This window comes from Akebia trifoliata, chromosome 14 (genome assembly GCF_017979445.1).
Source record: "Akebia trifoliata isolate Shusen 1 chromosome 14, ASM1797944v1, whole genome shotgun sequence".
Taxonomy (NCBI): Eukaryota; Viridiplantae; Streptophyta; class Magnoliopsida; order Ranunculales; family Lardizabalaceae; genus Akebia; species Akebia trifoliata.
Window position 1 is genome coordinate 33,796,408 of NC_141388.1, and position 25,948 is coordinate 33,822,355.

The following is a 25,948-nucleotide window of genomic DNA, read 5'->3' on the forward strand; positions in this document are numbered from 1 at the left end:
GTACCTTGAGTGATCATTAATGAGGGTAATAAAATATTTATTGCTTCCATGTGTTTGACTATTAAGGTTCCATACATCACTATGAATAAGTTCTAGGATAGCAGAAGTTCTTTCAACAGATTTAAATGATTTTCTAGTTATCTTAGATTGAACACAGGTTTGGTATTTAGAAATATTCTCTAAGTTACACTTAGGAATAAGTCCTAGATTAATCATACGTTTAATTGAATCATAATTAATATGTCCTACTCTACTATGCCACAAACATAATGAATCAACAATATACAAAATAAAAGAAATTTCATTATCTAAATTTAGGCGTATGATGCCATTACAAGAATAACCATGTCCGACAAATTCATTACTCTTTGACAAGGTAAGTTGATCAGATTCATACACAAGCTTGAAACTTGATTTATTAAGTAGGGCTCCTGACACGAGATTCTAAGAAAGATCTGGAACATGAAAAATATTGAAAAGAAGTACAGTTTTTCTAGAAGTGAATTTAAGACCTACAATCCTAACTCCGAGAATGTTGGAAAGAGAATTGTTTGTCATTTTCAATTTTGTACCTTCACCACAAGGTTCATATCTTGTGTAGAGAATTCTATCATTACAAAAGTGATCTATTGCTCCAATGTCTACCCACCAACCACTATTGTTTGACACAACATTTACAAGTGAACGATTATGGGAAACTGTAGCAACTATTGATTCATTTGTTACTACTGTATTTGTTTCTTTCTTGAATTCCTTTTTTTAATGTTGGCATTCTTGTGCATAATGACCAGTTTTATTGCAATAAAAACACTTGCAGTTTTTCTTCTTATTTTTATCAAATTTCTTCTTGAATGAGTAAGTTTTCTTAGGTTTTAACCTAAAATCAACTTTTTTGGGCTTATCACCCTCAATCAAGTTTACTTTGGTTTTCTCTATTTTTTCATCTTTATGTTCTCTATTACGAACATCTTCTTCTATATGAAGGTGACGTTGTAGAGATTTCAATGTATACTTCTTCTCCTCATGCTTCATCTTCTTCTTATAACTTATCCAGGATTGAGGAAGCTTTGAAATGATAGCTCATACTTGAAAATCTTCTGGAAGATCAATTCTGACAATCTTAAGATCCCCAATGATCAATTAAAGTTCATGTACTTGTGACAGAACCAGTTTGTCGTTGGACATCTTAAACTCAAAATAATTACTAATAAGAAAATTTTGATTACTTGCCTATTTTATTTTGTATTTGTTTTCCAAGACTTTCTAGAGATCTTTGGTTGAGTTGACCATACGGTAGATATCGTAAATCGAATTAGAGAGGGTATTAAGAATGTAGTTTTTACATAGAAAATCATCTGCCTTTTGTTTCTTATGCAATCCTTTCAATTCCGTACTATCTTGTGGAGTAGCCTCAGGAATGAGTTCTAAATCATCATCTAGAACGTATGCTATGTTCAATTGAATGAGGAAGAACAACACTTTTTGTTGTCATCTAGTAAAGTGTTTGTCCATCGAAACGATCAAGACGTGACATATCTTGATTCATCATTTGGAGAGAATGAAAAGTCGAAGCCTCCATCGAATAAAAGAATATTTGTCTAAAACTGTTGGAAATTAACGGGATTAAATCGATGAAAGAATAAAATAACTTCTAGGCTTGAATCTGATTTGATCTCTTTTAGACAAATATTCTCCCTTACTAGTTGAACCAAAGTATACAAGGGATCAATAGACAAATGCCTTCAGGATACAAAGAAGTCTCACACACAATTTACTAAATAAGATTATGTACGATCTGATTTAGTCTAGAACACTCGAAAAATAAGAAACTGATGATGCCTAGATCTTAAACTTAGAGAGATGAGAATACAAAAATTTTCAGTGAAGAAATCTAAATTCTAGTTGGCTTTTTATAGCCATTTTTGTGTCTGTTGACCAAGAGTCATGATTTAATGTCTCTTGGTATAATAGTCGTTCGATTGTGTCTGATCTAAGATCTAACGATCTAGATTGCATCCTATCGAAGGTATGTGTCTCATGCCTTTAAACTAACACCTTTTAGTTGTATCTGTTTGATCTAGTGGCTCTGATTGCGTCCGATCAGTTGTCATTTAATCTAACGGATTCGATCATCCCTGATTAGATGCCAAACATGAACCAACACACCTAATCATTTCTGATCAGTACTATATCGATCCATCGTACCTGATCAGGTACTACCTTGATCTAACGTATCGGATCGTTCTTGATTAGGTATTATTTCGATCCATTGTCTCCAATCGATTCCCGATCGGATATTAACTTGATCGTACTGATCCATCACACGTCATGAATCAACCACAACCGTTGGATAGTTCTGTATCTCGAAAACTTTAAGGCTCCCTAGCTCATTACGACGATGTGTTCGTGTGAAGTGCAAAGTGCGCCTCAAAGCGCCCTAAACACCCAATCGCCCTTTCGCACGTCATATGTGCCCGTGCGTGTGTGAGGGTGGTGCTTTGCACCACCTCGAAGCATTGGATTAAAGTCTTAAAGGTGTAACACAAATACAACTAACTATGTTGACTATTACTTATATGGTACACCACTTTCTTACTTGTAAGCAATGTGGGACTAAACCTTATATACACAAAAATCTCAAAAACTAACTTAAGAAAAAACAAACCAATAAATCATAAAAACCTTATTTTATTTTGAAAATATTCAACGGCTCCTACAGTTGCAAAAGAAGTCGTTTTAAAAGAAGTGGTTCTTTAATCACGCCAAACTAGAATAGTCGAAAAAAATGACTGTCTTAGACAATCGTTTTTCTTGATTTATAATATAAAAAAATTATTTTTTTTCTGAATTTATAAATTTAAAAAAATGAATCATTAAAAAAATTATTTTTCTAAAATACAAAAAATTGAAAAAAAAATGGTTCATTAAAAATTATTTTGGGTCTTCCAAGTTGAACTCAGAGGTGAGTAGAGTAGTCTCAAAAATCAGCAGAACCAGATCCTTGACTGACTTGTAATTCTTGTCTGCATCAGCTCCTCCATAATGGGATTATTTGGATTGATTTCCATTGTCTTCTTGCTTGATATGTACCCAGCCATGCTCGAGTCCCTCAGAGCCTGTGCCTTCATTATCCTCTCCATGTTAGCTGTTCACAGAACCCCAATAAAATTTAAAAATGCAAAAAAGACACCAAAATAGGATCTCAAGCAATACAAACACCAAGGTACCCCACCTGTTTGATTGAAACAAAGTTTGCAATAACAATTATGTACTGTTTACTTGCAGCAGATAAAATTTGTTTTCCAAGTTAGTTTATCAAATGAAATCCTGAATATCGAGTTAAGCAACAATAAACCTATCGAAAGAAGAACAATGAAAATAATAATGAAGAAGAAGAAGAATGAAATGATATATGTAGATATACGAGGTTGTTTGCAGGTGAACGCCAATATATTCCTTGAATGGCTGCTGGAAAAAGCTCACAAGCAGTTAGAGCATAAACAATCAGAGTATTCATCCCCATCAACTCAAACAACATTGTGGGCTTTCTGAAATGTTTGACATCCACCTGAACCAACCAAAGTCATTCCTATATCAAAATTCTAATATTTGTTTAACCGTTACTAAATAAATAATAATTTCAATTACTTCCCGTTGAAAATGGCATCAATTGCATAAAAAAATGTAATTAACCAAGCCATATGTCATAGAAGTGATTATAATGCGACAAAGGCAAAAATTGACAGCACTTTATTGCATACTACTTGCCATATCTATAGTTGAGGTTACAAATATAACGATCCGGTTCTAGGAACAAAAATAAGTAATTCTTATTAAAAGACACTTGTCAAAAAAAAGGGTAAAAGACACTAATCTTCCGAAGTAGGTTAATTTCTTAACCTGTACAAGTAGTAGTAAACTAACCTCAACACAATAGTAAAAATTTCATGAAAAAATGTTGGACAAACATTATACAAAAACTACAAATTCACTAGTAAAATTTCTTCCTTTTTTATATGATAAGAAAAGGGATGTCGTAATCCTTTTTTGTTGATTTAGACTGCTATTTAGAGGAAAACAAAACTTTTCAGAATCAGCCATAATTGATGCAGTAATTTAATATTGTCAGAAGTAATAACTTGCACGAATAAAGATGTTAGTTAAATGATCCATTTCCTTGCACCAAAAGTGAAATTTTATTATTTTACCAAGGAGATAAGGATTTGAACCCACTATATAATAAATCATGGTTAAGACAAGACCCGACACTCCTGATGTGATACACATAGCTTAATGTGTAGAATGGCTTGCTCACAGGCATACGTGAAACGAATGAAGACATACATCCATTAGTTAAGAGGAAAATTTGGAAGAAACACATCATCATCAAAGCCTTATTCCAAACATTTGGGGACGCATAAAAGTCCTAAAAATACGAAATAAGTGAAGATTGTCACAGAAAAAAAAAATATACCTAGCACTTCCATTACATATCCAGCTGGTAAAAGTGGCAAAGAAGACATGGCCTACGTGATGCTCATTCTGAAGCTCACACATCCGACCACTCACTGCTAGAAGAGCTTTAGAAGGCACACAACCTCTATTCACACATGTTCCTCCTACTCCATTACCTGTAAATAATTTTGAAATCACTTTACTTTTCTTCTGTTGACATCTTGGGGGCCTTCTAAAGTAAAAAAAAATGTAATTTCAACGGTTACCCAAAGCTACATCAAGTCCAAGTCTAACCAACATCAATTAGACTAAAAATGAAATTGAAGGGGAAAAAAATGCTGGTAATTAAAAAAGGTAAGCAAATCCACATAAAATAAAATACAAGAGTGCACATATGCAAGTTACTCTTAACAACTGCAAGTATACCAGACTCTCTGCATGGAAATCTCTTGAGTTTCCTTTTTTCTATTTTTCTTAAAGAAGTGGAGATGCACCAGTTGTTAAGCAATTGATATAGCATACTATGTTTTTTAGTTATCGATTGCTTTCAGACGAATACTTTTATCTTGGATAATTGTAAAAGATATGGCAATAATCATGAAAAAGTCAACAGATTGGATGGTTGGTTATGTGGAGCCAACAAGGACAAAATTTGACATAGAATATCTTCATACTGCAACCCATCAAATGGTGAGCCCTGACCACCATATATGTGGCAGATGCCATGACGATGGTTCTTCCACTCCTCGTATCCTGACTTGAGCAATCCTCATAACTAATATAGAACATAGGAATGATGATGGGTCCATCCTCATATTTTCAGATTCTACAAATGGGTATCCTAATTCTTCTAGTAAGAATAAACAAGCATACATACTCTTAGAAGAGTACTAAATACATACCTTATTGTCAAAATGATATATATAGCTGCTCTTCTCATCTTCATCATAACTGAATCTCCATCCATGTTGAAGAATCCTTTGCTTTTGAGATCTATGTCAAGGATAAGCTTGTACACCACCAACATACGTTGCCTCAACAGACGCAGAGGCTTCTAATGCAAATTCCTCCCATGAATCAGCAGACAGGACAACAAAATCTGCAAATTTCCCGGGAGACAGAGATCCCAAATCATTGTCGAGGAAGCTTGCATGAGCAGCTGAAATGGTGTACCTGCCATAGTAAGCTTCAGATCAATATCAATAGAAGACATAAGGCACTAAGTGTTGATAGAGAATGATGGAGCAGGAATCGGTATAATAGTATGCATCACTGTCAAAAAATTGAAATAATTCAAGATATTGCAACAAAACAGATTCTTAGGACAATGCAATAAGAACATCATTGATCAAAGTAGAGAAGGAAAACAATTGAAAGATGACATTTTTCTTATGCATTTAAAGCATCGGTAAATGTAACACACTCAGATGGTATCCAAGAATTCTCCCAACCCGGAGGTATTCTCTTCATTGCAGTCTTGATCCCCCCTAAAGGATTAATGTCTGCCACCTGAAATAATAGAACTATGACTAAGTCCAAAACAATTGTGCATATCACTTGATGATAAACTTATAAATATAAAAACAAAAAAGTTCTTATTGGCCAATCTGAACCAAATGTTACTCGTGCATTTCTAGCTATTAGTGATCGAAATAAATATGATCATGTTTTAGCCCTGTCCACCCCAAGCTTTTTTGCAGCAGAATCAACATCATCCAGTAAGTGTTCTGGTTGTAAAGCCAATGATTCCACATAAGTCTATAGGGTGACAATATGTAAAACAACACAAATTTTACTTAAGTTTGTGGAACATAATGACCTGCACTGAAGCAATGATCCTTTGTTGTCCAAAATGAGCTGTGGCTCCTTGTGCCAAATGTTGGGCATGTTCATTCTGAAGAGCAGTCGTTTTTCATAACAAGTTAAGCTTTAAGATACCCATTAACACAAAAATAAGACAGTGAAATTACATATTATACAAAATACATGAACCTTCTTAGATTTTTGCAATTGGGTTTACCCTGAATCTTCGATCTCTCATTCCATTTGAAGACACCACAGATTCATATAAATCTAAGATCAAGTCATTCACTTTATCACCTATAACATGAATAGCTGATTTTCATCAATGGCTTCATGTTTCAGTACTAAAAGAAGTAACTAAAGAAGATATGAGATTTGAAATAAGACAAGAAAAAAACCTGAAACCCTGATTTATCTGATTCCACTGTCATATTGTAAAGGCTATCCACTGGTGTCACTTGTAGACCATAATTGTGTGGTTTGTCTAAGTAAGGCTATAAGAAGCATAGATAATTGTTAGATATGAGACTACAAGACTACAAAACTATCTATTTGTGGCACTTGTAATTTTTTCACAAAACTACGGAAATTTAAAACCTTCATCATTGGATGGTATGAACCAAAAAAAATATGATGATATGAAACTACAAAGCACCAAGAAAACAACATACAAGATAACTGATGACATATTTTGCATGATATGAGATTCCAATATTACATACCTCATAAAAAAATGCACTGTTGGAACCCAAGGACCCATCAACAAAAGCCTTCACACCGCCCATCTTTATTGGTATTATATTGATACAGACCAGTAAAATCATATCGCGGAAGCACTCATCTATCTCAGTGATCCAGCGAAAGAATTTGGATTTAATTTGTCCCACCAGATTACCAATTGAAATACCGCAAAAAATATTCTGATGGATGCTGTCAAATTTAAGAAGGGGAACTCTCGCATTGGGAATATATTCTATAGAACGAGCACCACCTGAAACCAATATTTTCCAAGAATGAAAAATTCAGAATATGCCGATAAGACCAGATGAAAACTAATGAATGCCGCGAAGGATAAATCCAACAATGATAAAAATCGATTTTATAGCACGCAAACCTGCCGACAAAATAAAGATTTTGTACATCAAAATGTCCATCAAGATTTTGTACATCAAGATTTTGTTTAGGAGTTAAATTTGTGGACATAAACAACTAACATCCAAAACTAAATTAGATGAAGATTTTATAATTATATCAATTAAACAACTAACATCCAAGAATATATAGCATTTTGACAAATAACATTAAAATTAGAATCTAAAACCCCTTCGATCAAAAGCATTAACATACCTTCAGATTAGATAAAAAAAACCAAGCAAAAACTCGCGTCAAATCTTAGAAAGATCGAAACTTAGTTGTTGAAATGCGATCTTATATGAATTTCCTCTGTGATAGAAGATAATTTAAAATGATTAGGGAAGGAGGGTTCAAACAAAATCCTAAAACTTGCTTTAACAATGAAGAAAACATTTGAAACCCTAAATTAATTAAGGAAAATCTGAGATTCAATAAAAAACTTTAACATACCTGAAGATTCGATCACAAACCAAACAAAAGGAGGGAGATCGAACAAAGTCCTAAAAATTTCGATCAAACGCTGATCGATTTTGCCATAAAACTTGCAAATCGAAATCTGATTACGTCTTTAAAATCACAGAATCTATGAGTGAGAGATCAAACGACTTTCGATTAAACTCCGATCGATCAAAATCACAGAGTTGATCTTCTTCTTGAAACTTAGAGAGAGAGAGAGAGAGAGAGAGAGAGAGAGAGAAGAGCGACGAATTTGAGAGAGAGTGAGAGAGAAGAGCAGTCGAGTAAGAGTGAGAGTGAGAGGAGAGACAGAGACTAGTAGAGAGTGTGAATGAGAGAAGAGAGAAGTTCGACAGTTGCAGAGATCGAGCTTCTGTCTGAGGATTTTTTTTTTTTTAAATGGCTATTGGCATCCCAATTTTTACTTATTACCCTTAGTTGGTTAAAACAACGATTAAACGACAGTAAAATACTATCGCAATTAACGACAGTCTTTAGCAGTCGTTTTTAGTGCAATTCTGACGTCGCAATAAATACAATATGACGTAGTGGAATGTCTTAAAAATCCAAACTCAAGCAGCAAATTACATGCCATTTGGACTAGTTCTCTAGAGGTTGACCTGAAGTCAAGGGTCTTAGATACTTTTAACCTTACCATAAAATTCCTTGGAAACTTGTAGGTTTTTACAATCCTATTCCTTGGTTATCATGATTGATAAGATTTATAGGTATGTAAAAGATCATTAAAGAAAAGATGATGGATGGCAAATGAAGTCATTCCTTGATGGTTATTTAATAATATTGGGAACTCTAGGAATTTTGACAAGTTTATCTCCAAGAGTCTTCGAAAAACTTATAAATAAGACCCCATATCCAAGACAAATGAGGAGGAAAATTTTTGAAATTTTAAATTCTGTAAATTTTCCTTCTCTGAGATCTTCACACTCCTAAATTCTATCCAAATAATCTCTCACCTTTTTAGAAGCCAATAATAATAATAATAAAAAGCACCAATGTGGGGTGCAACATTTACATTTTTGTTTTGTAGTTAATTTCCCCTAACTCCCCTCTTCTATCACTCCCTTTCTTTATTTCATGCACATTTAAATTTCAAGTAATATAACATTAAATTTTCTTAGTTTAAAGGTTTGGATAGTAAAGAGTAATCCCTCCATGTGAGGTAATCTTTCCCTATAAATCCTTGATATCCCTCCATGATTGCAAGAAAGACATGTAATAAGATCATGAGAATTGACTGTCTTTATGATTGCAAGAAATTTGTGGTGCAATTTTTACTCGAATCATACAGTACAACAAATCTGTACTAATCAATTTTTTAATCTGATCATTCTAATTCACTGGATTTTTTCATTGTGTTCTGCGAAAAAAAAAATAGCTTGGACTGGTTTGGTTAAGTTTGGAATTAGTTTTGGTTCTATTCTAGATTAGAAAAACGTAGAACCAACTAATTTTTATACTTGAGTTTCATTCATGAAATCCCAGCCATTAGTGCCTTTAAAATCTAACGGCCTCGAACTTACGTAAAATACAAATCCAATTCATTTTTTTTTTTTTCCATTAAAATTTGGAAGTAGGTCAATAGGCTATTGGCAACCCAAGAACAGAGCCGAACCAAACTGTCCTTAGTTCGATTTGTTTGGTTCAGTTATAAGGTCAAATTTGGTCCTGTTGTGGTTCTTATTTAGTAGAACAGTTTTGGTTTGATTTCGATGTGGCCCCAAATTGAACCAAGTACTACAATCCTAAAAAATTTAACCATTTGACCCGGTCTGATCATCTGCTTCAATTAATTCTGTTAATAATTTATACCATTTCAAACCATTAAGCAACCCAGAAGCCAGATAAGCACAAACTCAAAGCACTTTAATGGAACAAATGTCACCAAACCTTTTTGAGGGTCTACTTCCAACTTGCTACCAGAAGCAACATCTCCAACAGTTTCAAAAAATTATCAGAATTTTACCAAAAAATAGAAAAAACTTGCCAAAATAATCAATGATTTCCAAATTAATTAATAATTTATTGAATAATAAATATAAAAAACTGAAGAAGTGAATCATAAGCAGCCACGAGGCGTTAACACACAATTGGAAGACCACACAATGCTTCATGGATGCCCGAATGAACCTGTGCAGAATGAATTGGGGGGGACTGAACACACAACCAGAAAATGCCAAATATATCAAGCTATTTACCAACTGACTATACTAAGATGGATCTGCAATTATAAAAAGCTCAGAGAGAGAGGCAGATAATGGGTAGTGGCAACATTTCTCAAGTATAGGAAATTGAGTAGGTAACCATTCTATTTTACAATCCCAAAAGACATTTGTAGATTCAAAAGAATCTGTACAAGTGAATCTAACATGATCTGTTTCAGGTCAATCATTAGTTTTGTAGTGTTAGAAACTTATAACGAGTTTGCTCTATTCCATCCAAAATTGTCTTCTTCGCAGATTCAGTGGAAGAACCCAATTGTGCTTCAATATGTTTTAATCAATCATGACTCTTGTACTTCCTGCAAAACCAGAGGATTTGATACCATCATTAACGAACTCTGAATAAAGCCAATAAAATATCTTTTTCAAATCATCACTTCAAAAAAATAAAAATAAAAAAGACCTCTCATACAGTGTTAACACTAGAGACTATTTTAAGTTGGAATAAACTCATTTTGGTTCTATGCAGTGAAAACTTAAAAGACTAGTTTAAGCTGGAATTAAGTCATTTTGGTTCTATGAAGTTCTTTTAACTCGTGCATGGTTAACCCAGTCGTTCATGCAAGGTTGTGCGGAGTTAAGTTTCTACAGTTTTAGCATTAGGATCTCTTACACATCTATCTATTTTTTTCCCTTTCTTGCATGTTATTCAAGCTTCACAAACAAAGTGAATCATACACATTTGGCTGAAGTCAATATTGTTCAAGCACCGGGATCTTGGGCACATTCAGAGGTACCCTCTCATTGATTCGCGAACTAGCATTTCATTTTCTATTTGTGTCCACAATGCACCTTGCGGACAATACTTACATATTCTAAGATTGGAATATCTATCTAGCTCACTAGTTATTCTATATGTTTATACTCTAAGAATTACTTTCCACATAACCAGGTTCCCCAAAAAAATTGAACTTCTTGTAACATATCTACATCTGAGGAAAATGGAGCCCAATTGGAATCTGAGGAAGCAAAGACGTGAAAGGGAAGAAGATGCACTTGCATATCCACGATATATATATAGATATATGTTTTTTTTGCTAGGCAAGCGACGTGGTTTGTAGTCAACGTGAAAGTGAGTTCAATGGGATTTGAACCTAAGTTGCGGGATCAACATTCCACACACCTTTACCAACTTATTACCATGGTTGGCACCTTCGTATCCACGATACACCCATCAAAAAAAAATATCCACAATACATATTGTAGCTTCAAGTGGCCAAAATACCTGTCAATCAATGAATTGATCTACATAGTGTTACTCCTTTATTTTTGTAGTTAAAGAAATCTTATTCCCACACTACTACCAAGGGATGTATCTACAAGTCTTTTGTTACTACCTCTGTTCACTTCACTCTCATCCATCCTCCCCTTCTTTTAAAGACTGCAACCTGCACCAAAACAAGTCTCCCAACTGGTTCCCAAACCATATTTCCTATGTGTTTAATGCCTATGTGATACGAACAATCCTTTTTCTAAGAATTGGTCATGTTGGACACTCTATAACACCCAAGTCTCGGACACACGCTGGCACACTTCAAAGAAATTTAATGTATATCAGCTATTCTAAATTTATATTATTTTCATGCTGTATACTTATCATGAGCATGATAAACCAAAGTGTTCTAAAAGAAAACTCTCTCAACATTATGAATGGCATGCTATTTTTTTCATTCAAATTGAAGATGAATCAATCACTGATGATTCAAGTTCTCACTTATATGAATAAAATGGATACTCCTTCTTTGTAAGTGGCATCAGGGCCTTAATTGGTGCGTATTAACTCTTAACTCTTAGACTCTTGTATAACTGAAAGATATAATTTCCCATATGCCAGTGGCTAGATTTTCAAGGTAAATACGTTATGTCTATACATTGACATAAATATTCTATCAATTTAAACATGTATGTTGCATAACATGCAATATCATGTGTTGCTAAAGTAACTAACAATTAAAAGAGGAGGTGGAAAAGCTGCATGTAATTTCCCACATCCACACTGTTACATCCATATGGTTCAAATTTTCTATGGTATCTTGATGTGCCAATTCATCAACAGAACACTATACAAGAAAGCGTGTTTTATAATTATAAAATAAAAAGTATGTTTGACATTATTAATCATAAAACAATACTATGTGATAGTAGGTGGGATTATCTTACGCCTCTTCTCGGTGCTGATGTTTCTTGTTCCTCTTCTCTAACTGCTTTGTGCCTTGGCTAACCCCCAAATCATCCAAATTGTACGCATCAGAATCAGATAGTGATGCTCTCCACCTACTCTTTCGCTTTTAATGCCTATCTCGGTTACTTCTCATTCTCTTTCCTTGCTGTGTTTCTCATGGCGGTGAAGATGAAGATGCTCATCATCTTCACCTGAGTCATCATCTTCATCTACAGATTCATCTCTCTTCCTCTTCTCCTTTCGTTTACCCCTACCACTTCCATCCTCATCATCCAAACCACTGCCAGCCCTCACACTTGTGACCCTTTTCTTTGATCTACCTCCCTTCATCCTTTCTTCACGATCCAGTCCCTCTGCATCTGAGGCCCCATTTTTACTTGTGAGCCTCATCTTAGTACCACCCCTTCTTCCCATTCGAGCAACAATAATCCTCTCAATTTCTGAATCCACATCAGAATCCGAGCTCGAACTCTCACTCTCTTCCAAACTTTCATCAGAGCTCTCCACAACACCTTTACTATCCACCTTTGCTCCATTTCCCTTCAATTTATCCAACCCAGATACAACTGAAGCCTGAAGAGAAATGGGGTATTTATCCTTGTTATTGTCCTTAAAGCTGAGAAAGTTTCGGCATTGAAAAGTCAGGTGGCCAACACGGCCACATTTCTTGCAGGCACCACGGGTCTCATCAGAATTAGATCCAGCAATGCGGGCTAGGGCAAGAAGTCCTTGGAAGCTAGTATAGGCATTTTCACCTTCAGGTTCGGCATTGGCTGACTTCGGCTGGCTTGATTGCTTAGTTTCATCCTTATTGGGTGCATACGGATCATACCCAATTGCACTTTGCCATATCCCATGTGTTTGTAGGGCAGCACTACTCTGCACCCTATTGTTCGCAGGCATGCGAACCCTACCCGCGGTGGCTGGCATTTTCCGATAAATCTAAAGAAACCCTACAAATCAAACGAGCAATCGTTACTAAAAAGCTGAATTATACAATTCTAAATACCCTAAAAACTAGAACTGTAAAAAGACGGTATTTGAATAATCTAAATTCCATAAAGAAAACAATTCGTTATCCAAAATCTAAATCTAAATCCTGACATATTCTATATTAGCATCCGAATTCAAATTCAAATCCGATTCGTTTGGAAGGTAAATTCGAAAACACTAAATAAATCCTGATCAGATCATGGTAATCTCTAGGAAATCTGTACCAAAAACCCTAAAACTCTTATACTGATCACTTGGAAATCCCTAGAAACATTCTCCGATTTCAATGCCCTCATCTTCGACATGTACAAAAAAAAACCCTAAAAGAATTTATTCTCAAAATCGAATTCTTCAAACCTTGATTTTTCATCTTTCTAACCAGTCTTCAACCCTAATATTCCATTTACTACAACCTTCAAACCTCAAGGTAAGATTGGATTTTGGGAAATCGAAAAACGATGGAATTTTGGCAAAAACAAAATCTAGAGTTTTTTGGCAGAAAATTAAAATGAATAATAAAAAAATTTGGAATATAAAAATAAAAAATTAATTAAAGAGAACAAAACAACTAAGAGAGAGAGAGTTACCTGAAATCAGTCTCGCAAGCCGTCGAACACGAAGAACTGAGACCTTGGAGACAGAAGATTTGCTTTTAAGAAGAAAAGTTTTTGGAGGGTTGGTTTTAAGGGCCTCTTTGGCTTTTAAGACGTAAAGAGTTTATAGAGTTGCTATTGCCACTCCGAGTTTTCCTACCTCCACACCATCTTTTGTGATTTTTTATAGGAATTGGTGTGCGATTAGCAAAAGCTACTGTATCAATAGCCTCTCTCAAAGTTTAATTAGCGAAAAATAAAAATATAAATTTACTATATAATAGAAAAAATTGTTGTACGTAAATAACACATATCGAGATCGGATCCTAGTTTCGAAACTCGGTTTGCAACTAGGATCCATCATGGACGAGTCAACTCATCTAGCACCATTTATAATTATTTATTCATAAATATTTATATAAAAATAATAATAATTTTTTTTAGATCAGAAGATGTTTAATAATAAAATCATATTTTATTTAAATAATATATATTTATATTTAAAAATATCTAATTATTTTAATTAAAATATTAAAAAAAATTCTGATTGACTAAACGAATTTTACTGATTCGTTCCAAATTTTCAAAATATCGTCTAAGTTATTTCTTTTGTCTCGCAAGATTTTGCACATGTGAGACATCATGTCTATTTGTCTTATTTATGGACAATACAAAGATGACTCCAATAAATCATCTCAGTGTCGGATAAGATTTAAAATCATTGATCAGATATAACAATCTTCAAAATGCATTCCAATATCTTAAAGATATTTGAATTCTAATTCCATTCGAATTTTCGACTATCAGCTTAAATGAAAATTTGGATCTTCCAATGATATTATGAGAAATTTCAAATTATTTAAAGGAAAAAAAATTACCATTAAGGGTGAAATTTTTATACCGTACTACTCCAATGAACCAAACTTTGTCCAACAACTACTTAACCACAGAGAACGCCTCCTAAAATCAACCTTTATTTTCTCAAATCTATGTTTGTGGTAAATGTAAGTACTCATTAATTGATCCCACTGTAACCTCCACATTTTTTGTGGATATTTGAGAAACCCCCTTGTACTTTTCAAACTGATGATACATCCCTTGACCTTCGTCGTTTCTTATAGGTTATTGAAAAATTTACCTAAATGTTCTTATTTCAACCATACCCAAAAAGTCCTTGATTTTTCATCAAAAATTTTCCAGTACCAACTCTTCATAATCTATGGTAAATTAATGAGCCTTCTTGAGAATGGCATTTGAAATAAACAACATTTAAGATTGAAGATGAAGGTAAAAAGAAATAATCGAAGACATTAAAGAGGACTCCTTGTGAGAAGAAGAATTAAGAGCTTTTGGTTATAAATAGAAGATACGGGCTTTTACATCATTTTATATCTATTAGAACACTGAGGTAAAGTGACATGTCATCAATTTAAAAATGCAGGTATCTCAAATATTCACCAAAATAATTAGGGATGTACATTTTATTCGGTACTTGAAACCAAATCGAGACCGAAAGTTTTCGATTTGTGTTTGATTTTCACCTCTTAAAATCAGATTGAACCTGAACCAAAGAAACCCAGACCAATTAAAATTCAAAAAAAAAATTCTGAAATATTTTCCCCCCACCCTCACCTTCTATCTTTATGGCTATACAACTGACAAAACAATATCCATTTTATAGTAGTAAATGGTTACCAATCAAAAGAAAGTTTCTTTATATATAGGATTTGTACAATAAATAACAAAATAACTATTTTTTCAAATAAAAAAAAAAATTCTATTTTCATATTTTATGTTCCATGTAATAGGTAACAAAATAATTACAAATGAAAAACATTTGTTTCTATCTTTATATTTTATATTTTATACATCATCCAATAGGCCACAACATAATTACCATTTTTCTTTCTATATATATGATTTATACAAGAGTCATGCTAGAGTAACATTAAAATTGACATTGACTCTCACATTACTGATGTGGAAGTGTATACATAGCCATAAATGTTTTTCACTCGTGTCTTGATGAAAAGTATCTATGATTCCGAATATACATCCACATTAGCAATGTGAGAATCAATGTCAATCTTAATGTTAATAATGACACTTATTCAGAGAAGGAATATTTCTCGAGATGACGACGATACTTGGGGGCTGTTCGTTTAGGCTTTTGAAGACCGCTTTTTTTTTTTTTTTTTTTACTTTTTTGGCTTTTAAGCATAAAAAGCCTGATCATTTATGTTTGTTTCACGCCAGCAAATTTAAAAAAAAGCCAAAAAAGGGCTCTTTTTCAGAGATGTCCCGTGCGCGCTTCTTGGTAAGGCTCTTGTGCGAAGCCATTTATCGAAAAACAATTCAATTACAATTACCTAAATGCCCCCTTTAATCGAATTTCCAACCAAAATATAACCTAAATCGATCGACTGTGGCAACCTTCTCGCCTCTTACATCTTCATATACTGCAAGAGTCTCGCCCAAATGATCGACAATCAAGATCCTTTCTCCCCTCTCTTATCTTTCCCTCATATTATAAGAAATCGAGAAACGATTTACGTTTCTCATCTTCATCTCCTGCAAGTTCGTCGATCGACTCTCGCAGCTCGCCTCTCTCATCTTTCCCTCTGTTGCAGAGATCCCTTCCTTCTCTCTCTTATCTTTTCCTCACAACTAACAAAACGAAAAGTCTTAACGGCAGAAGACATATCTTGTCCCATGCTCTTCGCCATTAACAACCAATTAAGGTATCGATTTTTTATGTCTCGGAATTTTATGTTGGAGTTTAGTGCTAAATGAGCATTTTGAAGAGTTTTATTTAGGATTGCAACTTGGGATTCAGATATGGAGTTTCATTTCCCATTTTGTTTCGTGGTTATTTGTTTAATTAATTTTTTTTTCTTTTCTGATTTTGAAGAGTTTTGTGTGTGATGTAATTTTAGTTTTTTTTTTTTTTTTTGGATAAGTTAATTTAGGAATCAGGTTTGGGAGTTCTTGGATCTTGTTTAGCTGATTGATTGTTTATAATTTTGAAGAGTTCATATTTAAGGTATCCATTTTTTATTTGGTTAATTATTAGTTTGTATTTTGGTTAATTTCATATTTTGATTGATACGTGAGATGCGATGACAAATTAGTGGGAAGGATATGTAGCCAAACCAATATGCTAAAATATTTGGATCTTTTAACGCGTAATATTCTAGATTTTGAATATGAGATTACCCCATTTGTTTAATTCAGATTTTCTCTCATTTCCCCTCTGTGTCTACTATCTATATGTTCAATGAAATGACTGACTGACATGATATTCGTTGATAATGGTGGAGATCATGTGTTAACCATTCTTCCAATTAGTTGTGAGAAGTGCATATCTCATTGATGTAATTTCTCCATTTGGCAAGTTCTTATTATAGTGACAAAGTTAGGATTTAAAGTTTAAAATCCAAAATTTCAAATTCATAAAAATCAAATAAAATGTTATCATATCCTTATTTTCATACTTTATAACCACTCTAACTAAAAAATCATAACATCACTTAATACTAGAAGGAGTAGCAGAGGCATGAGTTCAATAACGAAAAAGATAGCAACAAGGAAGAAAAAAAAAAAAAACTAGTTGCAGAAGAGCTGGAGATTATATATAAATTGAAGCCCATAACAAGAATAATTTTATAGATATAAAGACTATTAAAGATACTAAAAAAATATAGGGGAAAAAAAGGTAGAAATGCAATACGTCACTCCTTTGATGAAAGGTGCCAAAAATGTGTGAATATCCCCTAAGGCATAAACCTTTTCAACTCCTCTTTGAGTAAGGTGTGATTTGGGAGGGGGGCTTTCCTTAAAGCCTCAAAATATTTTATAAGAGCCTTGCCCAGAGGCGAGCTTTGAGGTGTAAGCCTCCAATACTTCTAGAAACATTGATTCCAATTCCCAAATTCAATAATGGAAAGGGTTTGTAGGGTGTTTTCCATGTGGCAGGGTTTTCTTCACATATGGAAATTAATGTGGCATGCCCTTGGAGATCCTTAGACCCAACTTAGCTATTCCATGAGTTTCAGTCCACTTGGACTCTTCCATGTGGTAAAGAGATGCATATTTCTTTCTTTCTTTCTTTCTTTTATCTATTCAATTGTTTTTAATTTAAAATTGCTACAAGTTAGTGGGGAAGGATTATCATATGGTAGGATATAGGAATGACCTAGCAATGACACCATCTACATGGCCAATAGGAGGATAATCTGTCAAATGGACAGTATAGTATTTTAAATGCCCAATAAAGAGTGTGTGCATTTTCTCTCGATGGCTCAGTCTTGATTTCACATGCTCTCTACATTGAGCATAAGCCTACCTTTTATTTAATTTTCTGATGGATGTCTTCCATGCATTTATTCTTCATATATGCTTCTGTAGATTATTTCTTTTCTTTTGGTGTCCAAACTTATTAAAGTGGGCACCTAATTTTTTTTCCAGTTTGAATTTGCTGGAATTATTTGAATGCTAGAGTACCTAAAGCCTTACTTCCACGGGCACGAAGTTCTTGTCTGAGAGATCGCCAAAAGAAAGAAAGAGAGCTACTAGTAAAGAAAGCTTTCATAGATGATATGTTGAATGAAAACAAAATATTGTCAGTTCTCCTTGGAAGAAGACAATCAACTTTCTACGCAATGTTATGGGACCCTGAGTCATTACCTTCCCCATGTAAAGATTCTCAATCATTTCCTTTTGCCTCTGTAGATGCATCTTGTTTATTGGTTGATGGAGGGGATTTGGGAATATGTGACTCTGAAAAGAAAACACCTTGTGTAAATATTTTGTAATACGTAGTTATATTTCTATTTTTCAATTATTTATTTATGTCAACATTATTTATATAATAAATATTAAGATATTTGTAGTTAATGTGATATTATTCTAATTTTGATTAAGAATATAGTTGCTTTGGTTGTTTGGCTCTCTTATACCTATGTCATGTGGTAGAACTCTAGTATTGTCATTTTTACAATCCATATTGTTGTTTATCATTGTAATAGAGTTTGCCCGGACTTTGGGGTTAAGGGGGTAAAAGAAGAAAAATAATAAAGTTTGCGTGGTATTATTGGAAAAGGGGTAGAAGAGGAAATTGGAGGGGTATTATTAAATCATTAAACACAATTATTACAAATTTGGGAAAGTTTCGTAAAAATTTTGCCAGGGAAAATGAATAATGTTTTTCGGTTTCTACCAAAACCCATCATTTTCAACCTCCCTAAAAACCCTATCTCGTTCTTGAGATTTTGTTATTGAATGAACATAAAATTTGAGGGTGAAGGGTAAAAATGTTATCATATTTGACGATTAATCAACAAATATCTTATTGATTTGCTGATTCACCAATTTAATCGGGTAATCTCTTATTCAAAGAATATTTTGAATTTTTAGAAAAAAAATGGAGAATTTTGTGCCTAGTTCTTATGAGTATGTCCGAATGAATGAGTGTATTGCATGTGTTGTATGTGTATGTTTTCTTTTGATAAGTTGTGTTATCTGTTTATATTAGAAATGAAAACAAAAATGTCTTACATGGGATTGTCAGCATGGTTCAAGTTTTGTGACTTGATGAGTTGAAGTATCTCTGGCCAATTATGAAAACCATTGCCATTAGTCCATCACTCTATCAAACTTACATAACTTAATCTTATCTCTCAAATTACTGAAAAAGTAAAATGCCCTTCTTTATTTTTTATAAGTGAAATCCATAATCAAGAAAGATGGAGTTGTTATTCTATTTTTTTTCTTCTTTTTTTAGTGTTTGGCATGCTCATTGGCTTTTGGAATCCATTGTGATGGACTTTGCTTGAGAGGTATTGTTAATAGTACACTTATTCACTCATAATCATATGCAAATTTCCAATACTGTCTCATTAGTCCATGGTAACCTCATAGTGCATGCACACTTTTGGATATTTGCAGTTTTATCATACTTTGTATATTCTATGGGTTTGAATGCAACCTTAGTTTAAACATGTCCATTATGTGGATATTATATTGTGTATTATGCAGGTATTTTATTTATCAGAAAAATTTAATATGTCCATTTTTAAGAGGAGATGCTGTCGAAATTTCAATAAAATCATAAAATTTATACATTTATTTAAATTGAAAATAATTATTTTGATAATTTTTTAATATATATATGGGAAATGTTCAACACCCTAAGCTTTACCCTACACTTTAACAAACGTGTTTTGTCCTACATGGGTTAGAAGTTTTGGAATGGGCTGATTTTTGATGAGGATGATCTCTATGATTAGAAGATCATCCTCACCAAAAATCAGCCCATTCATAAATTTTTAGCCCCATGTTTACAAGTTGAAAAATTGTGGACCATCCATTTTTTGTAAATCATTTTTTATGGGGTTAGAAGTTTTTGAATGGGCTAATTTTTGGTGAGGACGATCTCTATGATTATAAGATCATCCTCACCAAAAATCAGCCCATTCCGAAATTTTTAGCCCCATGTTTACAAGTTGAAAAATCGTGGACCATCCATTCTTTGTAAATCATTTTTTACGGGGTTAGAAGTTTTGGAATGAGCTGATTTTTGATGAGTATGATCTCCTTACCATAGAGATCATCCTCACCAAAAATCAACCCATTCCAAAACTTCGAACCCATGTAGGACAAAACACGTTTGTTAAAGTGTAGGGTAAAGCTTAAGATGGGGAACGGGACCCTATATATATATATTAGTGTAATTATATATTTATTGTATTCTGGTCATTTTACCAGAATCCAACAATAAAAAATTGTAAAACGAACAGGCTTTTCTAGTTTCTGTGCTTCTGTAACAAACAGGCTTATGATAAATATGGCTTTTCAGGCTCTTAGCTTCTGCTTATTCCAGAAGCCAGCTTCTAGAACTGGAGCTGGCTTCTGTAAAGAACAGACCCGGTGTCTTCTCGAGAGAAGGTAATTGTAGAGGGTAAAAGTAGCAAATGATTTGAGCCTTATATGTGTCTAGATCTGAACAAAAGCCAAAGCAAATTAGAAGAGAGTCATTTTAGAGTAAGTGGTATCTAAAATTAGATTTGCAAATCAATACTGACAGAGTAAATCCAAACATTAGTTCTACCCAGATGCAAGTCAGAGTTGTTGACACTTACCCTGCCTGTAGGGCAAACCAGGGTCGTATGTGTGTTAAACCAAGTCTATCTTTTACTTCACTGGAATAAGAGATAGATCCCAAGAATCTAAGAGCGATTGATAGAATTAATTACGTTCCTTCTAAAGTAGTTTAATTACTTTCTTGGTGAGGAGATTCCATTATTAGATCAATGGATTGAAGAGGTTGAGAAGAGAATCTCTAAAATCAAGGGATTGAAGGGAAATCCAATAAAAGAGAGAGAAATCGATGGAGGAGGGGTTTTTCAGGCGAGATTAGAGCTTTACTTGCGGAGGGTTTATCTTCATTCTAATCTAATTTGGGTGTTCGAGAATCCTTAACAGATACTACATTGGTGCTACCAAACGGTTGGAGGAGAGAGGAATCAACATCAAAGTTGTAGATCGAGTTGTTAAAGGTAAACTCAGAATTATCTCTACAATATACTCTCATTTTAAGATATTGCCATAGGCCTGGATTCGGCGCAGGGTAGTTCTATCCCCCATAAAATAGTTCCCATTATTAAAAGAAACAAAATTTTAGAATATCCTAGAGACAAAAAGAAAAAAACAACAACAAAACAAAAAACAAAAAACAAAAAAAGAAATTTTTTTAATATCAAAACTGCTCTCTATTTTACCCAAATTACTTAACCAATAATGTGTTTTTGTTTACCAAATCGGTCATATACTCAATTCCATAATTACCTTCATTTATTTTTGTTGCATATGGATTAACATATGTATAATCAATTTAGTAAAAATAATTAATTATACAATCAGGTATATGACCATTTTGGTAAATAAAAACAAAAAAAACGTGTGGTTCAGTAATTTTTAAAAATAAATAAATAATGCACGGCAAAGACCTTTTACTCGAAAATGTTATTGCCATAAAATAGCTCCCATTATTAAATTAAAAGAAACAAAATGTCAAAATAGCCCCCAGACACAACAAACAAAAGGTTAAAAAAAATCAAAAGCGAAAAATTACGTACTTCACCCAAATTACTGAAGCAATCATTTTTTTTTTAATGTTTATCGAAACAGTCAATTACCCAATTTCATAATTATCTTTTACAATAAAGATTGTTCGCTTGAAGGTAAATAAGTAAAATAGAAAACGCGAACCTAAAATATTCAACAGTTTCAGTAAAAATAAATAATTACCAAATAAAATATATGACCGTTTTGGTGAGCATTAAAAAAAAAAAAAAGAAAAGAAAAAAAGACTGATTCAGTAATTATTTTTGCAAAATACTTAACTCCTTTGGTTAGTAAAAAAAAAAAAAAAAAAACATCAATAGTGCAAAACAAAAACATTATACTCGACAGTGGAATCATTAGACTTAAGATCAAACATATGAGTCTTGGCCAGAACATAACCTCTAGCAAACCTAAACAGCCCACTTCCTCCAATAATCGGCATCTCTCTCACCTTAGATAGCACCGTATTCCTCCCTAATATACTTATCGTACTCCCATTATATTTCCCCTCCATAAAAGCGAAATTCATCACCATTAACAACCCAATTTCCTTCTGCGAAGCAAAGGCGTAGAGACCTTGAGCTCTTCCAATCAATTTTGAGTCCAATTCTGGGCCTTCGGTTAGTGCGTCATCGATCACTGTTACTGCACCGAAGAAAGTTGCGGATTTGAATGTTGATGCTGCGGAGGCGACTTGGACTGCTGTTGCGTTTGAGCCACCACCGACATCGTGCAAGTAGACTCGAAAATGGGTTAATTTCTCCTTAGTAAGACCCATTTTTTTGGGGTTTAGGGTTCTTGAGAACTCCTGTTGTTTTGCATCGATGGTTGATGTGAAGGAGAAGATGAAGAAAATAGCGAAAGAAAGAAGGGAATTTGAGCGAATTTTGGCCATTGGAATTTGGAAGAGAAGAAACAGGGTACCTCAAGAATGGGGTTTGGGTCTCCCCCTTTATAATAATAATATCATAGTGAAAATAGAGCCCTGTTTTAAATCTCGCTTTGGCGTCGTGCTGTTTCATTTGGGCTTTTTTGAAACCCGCTTTTTTTACTTTTTTGGCTTTTAAGCATAAAAAGCCTGATCTTCACAGATTAAAAAAAAAAAGACAAAAAAGGGCTCTTTTTCATAGATGTCCCGTGCGCGCTTCTTGGTAAGGCTCTTGTGCGAAGCCATTTACCGAAAAATGGTTCAATTATAATTACCTAAATGGCCTCCACCTTTAATCAAATTTTCAACAAAAATATAACTTAAATCGATCGACTGTGACAACTTTCTTGCCTCTCTCATCTTCATCTATTTCAAGAGTCTCGCCCCAAATGATCGACAGTCAAGATCCCTTCTCCCCTCTCTTATCTTTTCCTCATGTTATAAGAAATCGATAAACGATTTACGTTTCTCATCTTCATCTCCTGCAAGTTCGTCGATCGACTGTCGCAGCTCGCCTCTCTCATCTTTCCCCCTGTTGCAGAGATCCCTTCCTTCTCTCTCTCATCTTTTCCTCACAACTAACCAAACAAAAAACCCTAATGGCAGAAGACAGATCTCGTCCCTTGCTTTCCGCCATTAACAATCAATTAAGGTATCGAATTTTTATGTCTTAGAATTTTATGTTAGAGTTTAGTGCTGAATGAGTATTTTGAAGAGTTTTATTTAGGATTGCAACTTGGATTCAGATATGGAGTTTTATTTCCCATTTTGTTTGGTGGTTATTTGTTTAATTAAATTTTTTTCTTTTCTGATTTTGAAGAGTTTTGTGTGTGATGTAATTTTAGTTTTTTTTTTGTTTGATAAGTTAATTTAGGAATCAGGTTTGGGAGTTCTTGGATTTTGTTTAGTTGATTGATTGTTTATAATTTTGAAGAGTTCATATTTAAGGTATCCATTTTTTTATTTGGTTAATTATTAGCTTGTATTTTGGTTAATTTCATATTTTGATGGATATGTGAGATGCGATAACAGATTAGTGGAAAGGATATGTAGCCAAACCAATATGCCAAAATATTTGCATCTGTAAATGCGTTAATTCTAGATTTCCAATATGAGATTATCCTATTTGTTTAATTCAGATTTTCTCTCATTTCCCCTCTGTGTCTACTATCTATATGTTCGATGAAATAACTGACTGACATGATAGTCCTTGATAATGTTGGAGATCATGTGTTAACCATTCTTCCAGCTAGTTGTGAGAAGTGCGTATCTCATTGATGTAATCTCTCCATTTGGCAGGTTTTTATTATAGTGACAAAGTTAAGATTTGAAGTTTAAAATCCAAAATTCCAAATTCATTAAAATGAAATAAAATTGTATCATATCCTTAGTTTCATACTTTATAACCAATCTAACTAAAAAAACATATCACCTAATACTAGAAGGAGTAGCAGAGGCATGAGTTCAATAAAGAGAAAGATAGTAACAAGGAAGAAAAAAAAAACTAGTTGAAGAAGAGCTGGAGACTATATATAAATTGAATCTCATAACAAGAATAATTTTATAGATATAAAGACTATTAATGATACTACAAAAATATAGGGGAAAAAGAGGGAAAAATGCAATACGTCACTCCTTAGATGAAAGGTACCAAAAATGTGTGAATATCCCCTAAGGCCTAAACCTTTTCAACTCCTCTTTGAGTAAGCTGTGATTGGGGAGGGGAGGGGGGGGGGGGGGAAAGCCTCAAAATATTTTATAAGAGCCTCACCCAGAGGTGTGTTTTGAGGTGTAAGCCTCCAACACCTATGGAAACATTGATTCCAATTCCCAAATTCAATAATTGAGCGGATTTGTAGGGTGTTTTCCATGTGGCAGGGTTTTCTTCACATATGGAAATTAATGTGGCATGCCCTTGGAGATCCTTAGACCCAACTTAGCTATTCCATACGTTTCAGCCCACTTGGACTCTTACATGTAGTAAAGAGATGCATATTTCTTTCTTTCTTTCTTTTTTCTATTCAACTGTTTTTAATTTAAAATTGCTGCAATTTAGTGGGGAAGGATTATCATATGGTAGGATATAGGAATGACCTAGCAATGACACCATCTACATTGCTAATAGGAGGATAATTTGTCAAATGGGCAGTCTAGTATTTTAAATGACTAATAAATAGTGTGTGCATTTTCTCCCGATGGCTCAGTCTTGATTTCACATGCTCTATACATTGAGCATAAGCCTACCTTTTATTTAATTTTCTGAAGGATGTCTCCCATGCATTTATTCTTCATATATGCTTCTGTAGATTCCTTCTTTTCTTTTGGTGTCCAAACTTATTAAAGTCGGCACCTAATTTTTTCTCCAATTTGAATTTGCTAGAATTATTTGAATGCCAAAGTACCTAAAGCCTTACTTCTAGGGGCACGAAGTTCTCGTCTGAAAGATCGCCAAAAGGAAGAAAGACAGCTACTAGTAAAGAAAGCATTCATAGATGATATGTTGAATGAAAACAATATATTGTCAGTTCTCCTTGGAAGAAGACAATCAACTTTCTATGCAATGTTATGGGACCCTGAGTCATTACCTTCCCCATGTAAAGATTCTCAATCATTTCCTTCTGCCTCTGTAGATGCATGTTGTTTATTGGTTGATGGAGGGGATTTGGGAATATGTGACTCTGAAAAGAAAACACCTCGTATAAATATTTTGTAATACGTAGTTATATTTCTATTTTTCAATTATTTATTTATGTCAACATTATTTATATAATAAATATTAAGATTTTTGCAGTTAATGTGATATTATTCTAATTTTGATTAAGAATATAGTTGCTTTGGTTGTTTGGCTTTCTTATACCTATATCATGTGGTAGAACTCTAGTATTTTTATTTTTACAATCCATATTGTTGTTTATCATTGTAATAGAGTTTGCCTGCACTTTGGGGTTAAGGGGGTAAAAGAAGAAAAACAATAAAGTTGGCGTGGTATTATTGGAAATGGGGTAGAAGAGGAAATTGGAGGGGTATTATTGGCTTTATT

At 33.7% G+C, this 25,948-nt stretch overlaps 1 protein-coding gene, 1 long non-coding RNA gene and 2 pseudogenes across 9 annotated transcripts; 1 reads left to right on the plus strand and 3 right to left on the minus strand.

Annotated features, from left to right (window-relative positions):
* Window positions 1-2,824: 2,824 nt before the first annotated feature.
* LOC147386880 (protein LONG AFTER FAR-RED 3-like) lies at window positions 2,825-8,790 on the minus strand. Of its 7 annotated transcripts, XM_086422873.1 has the most exons (12): window positions 7,843-8,248; window positions 7,606-7,701; window positions 6,981-7,249; window positions 6,654-6,752; window positions 6,476-6,571; window positions 6,275-6,349; window positions 5,879-5,964; window positions 5,358-5,628; window positions 4,475-4,631; window positions 3,425-3,568; window positions 3,233-3,327; window positions 2,825-3,145 (listed from the first exon to the last, which is right to left on the minus strand). In XM_086422873.1, the coding sequence occupies exons 3-8, from the start codon at window positions 7,080-7,082 to the stop codon at window positions 5,454-5,456; spliced, it is 633 nt and encodes a 210-aa protein (XP_086278999.1). In that variant the 5' UTR covers window positions 7,083-7,249; window positions 7,606-7,701; window positions 7,843-8,248; the 3' UTR covers window positions 2,825-3,145; window positions 3,233-3,327; window positions 3,425-3,568; window positions 4,475-4,631; window positions 5,358-5,453. The 7 variants fall into 7 exon arrangements, with proteins under 7 accessions (XP_086278999.1, XP_086279000.1, XP_086278998.1 ...); XM_086422874.1 differs by lacking the exon at window positions 3,233-3,327; XM_086422872.1 differs by having other exon boundaries at window positions 2,825-3,327.
* Window positions 8,791-12,244: 3,454 nt separating this feature from the next.
* Window positions 12,245-13,953, minus strand: LOC147386881 (CAX-interacting protein 4 pseudogene; annotated as a pseudogene). Its single transcript, XR_015172337.1, has 3 exons — window positions 13,851-13,953; window positions 12,409-13,223; window positions 12,245-12,376 (listed from the first exon to the last, which is right to left on the minus strand). The product of XR_015172337.1 is annotated as a CAX-interacting protein 4 pseudogene (transcript).
* Window positions 13,954-20,994: 7,041 nt separating this feature from the next.
* Window positions 20,995-25,703, plus strand: LOC147386882 (uncharacterized). The gene is made up of 2 exons (XR_015172261.1): window positions 20,995-21,412; window positions 25,289-25,703. It is a non-coding gene; the product is annotated as an uncharacterized LOC147386882 (long non-coding RNA).
* LOC147386883 (dirigent protein 22 pseudogene) lies at window positions 22,268-22,905 on the minus strand (annotated as a pseudogene).
* Window positions 25,704-25,948: the final 245 nt, after the last annotated feature.

Coding starts and splice junctions, on each gene's coding strand:
- LOC147386880 (XM_086422875.1), bottom strand. CDS start 7,082: ATGATTTTACTGGTCTGTATCAATATAATACCAATAAAGATGGGCGGT. Junction 6,753..6,980: donor ACAGTGCATTTTTTTATGAG/GTATGTAATATT, acceptor TGCTTCTTATAG/CCTTACTTAGACAAACCACA. Junction 5,629..5,878: donor AATTCTTGGATACCATCTGA/GTGTGTTACATT, acceptor TTACTATGGCAG/GTACACCATTTCAGCTGCTC.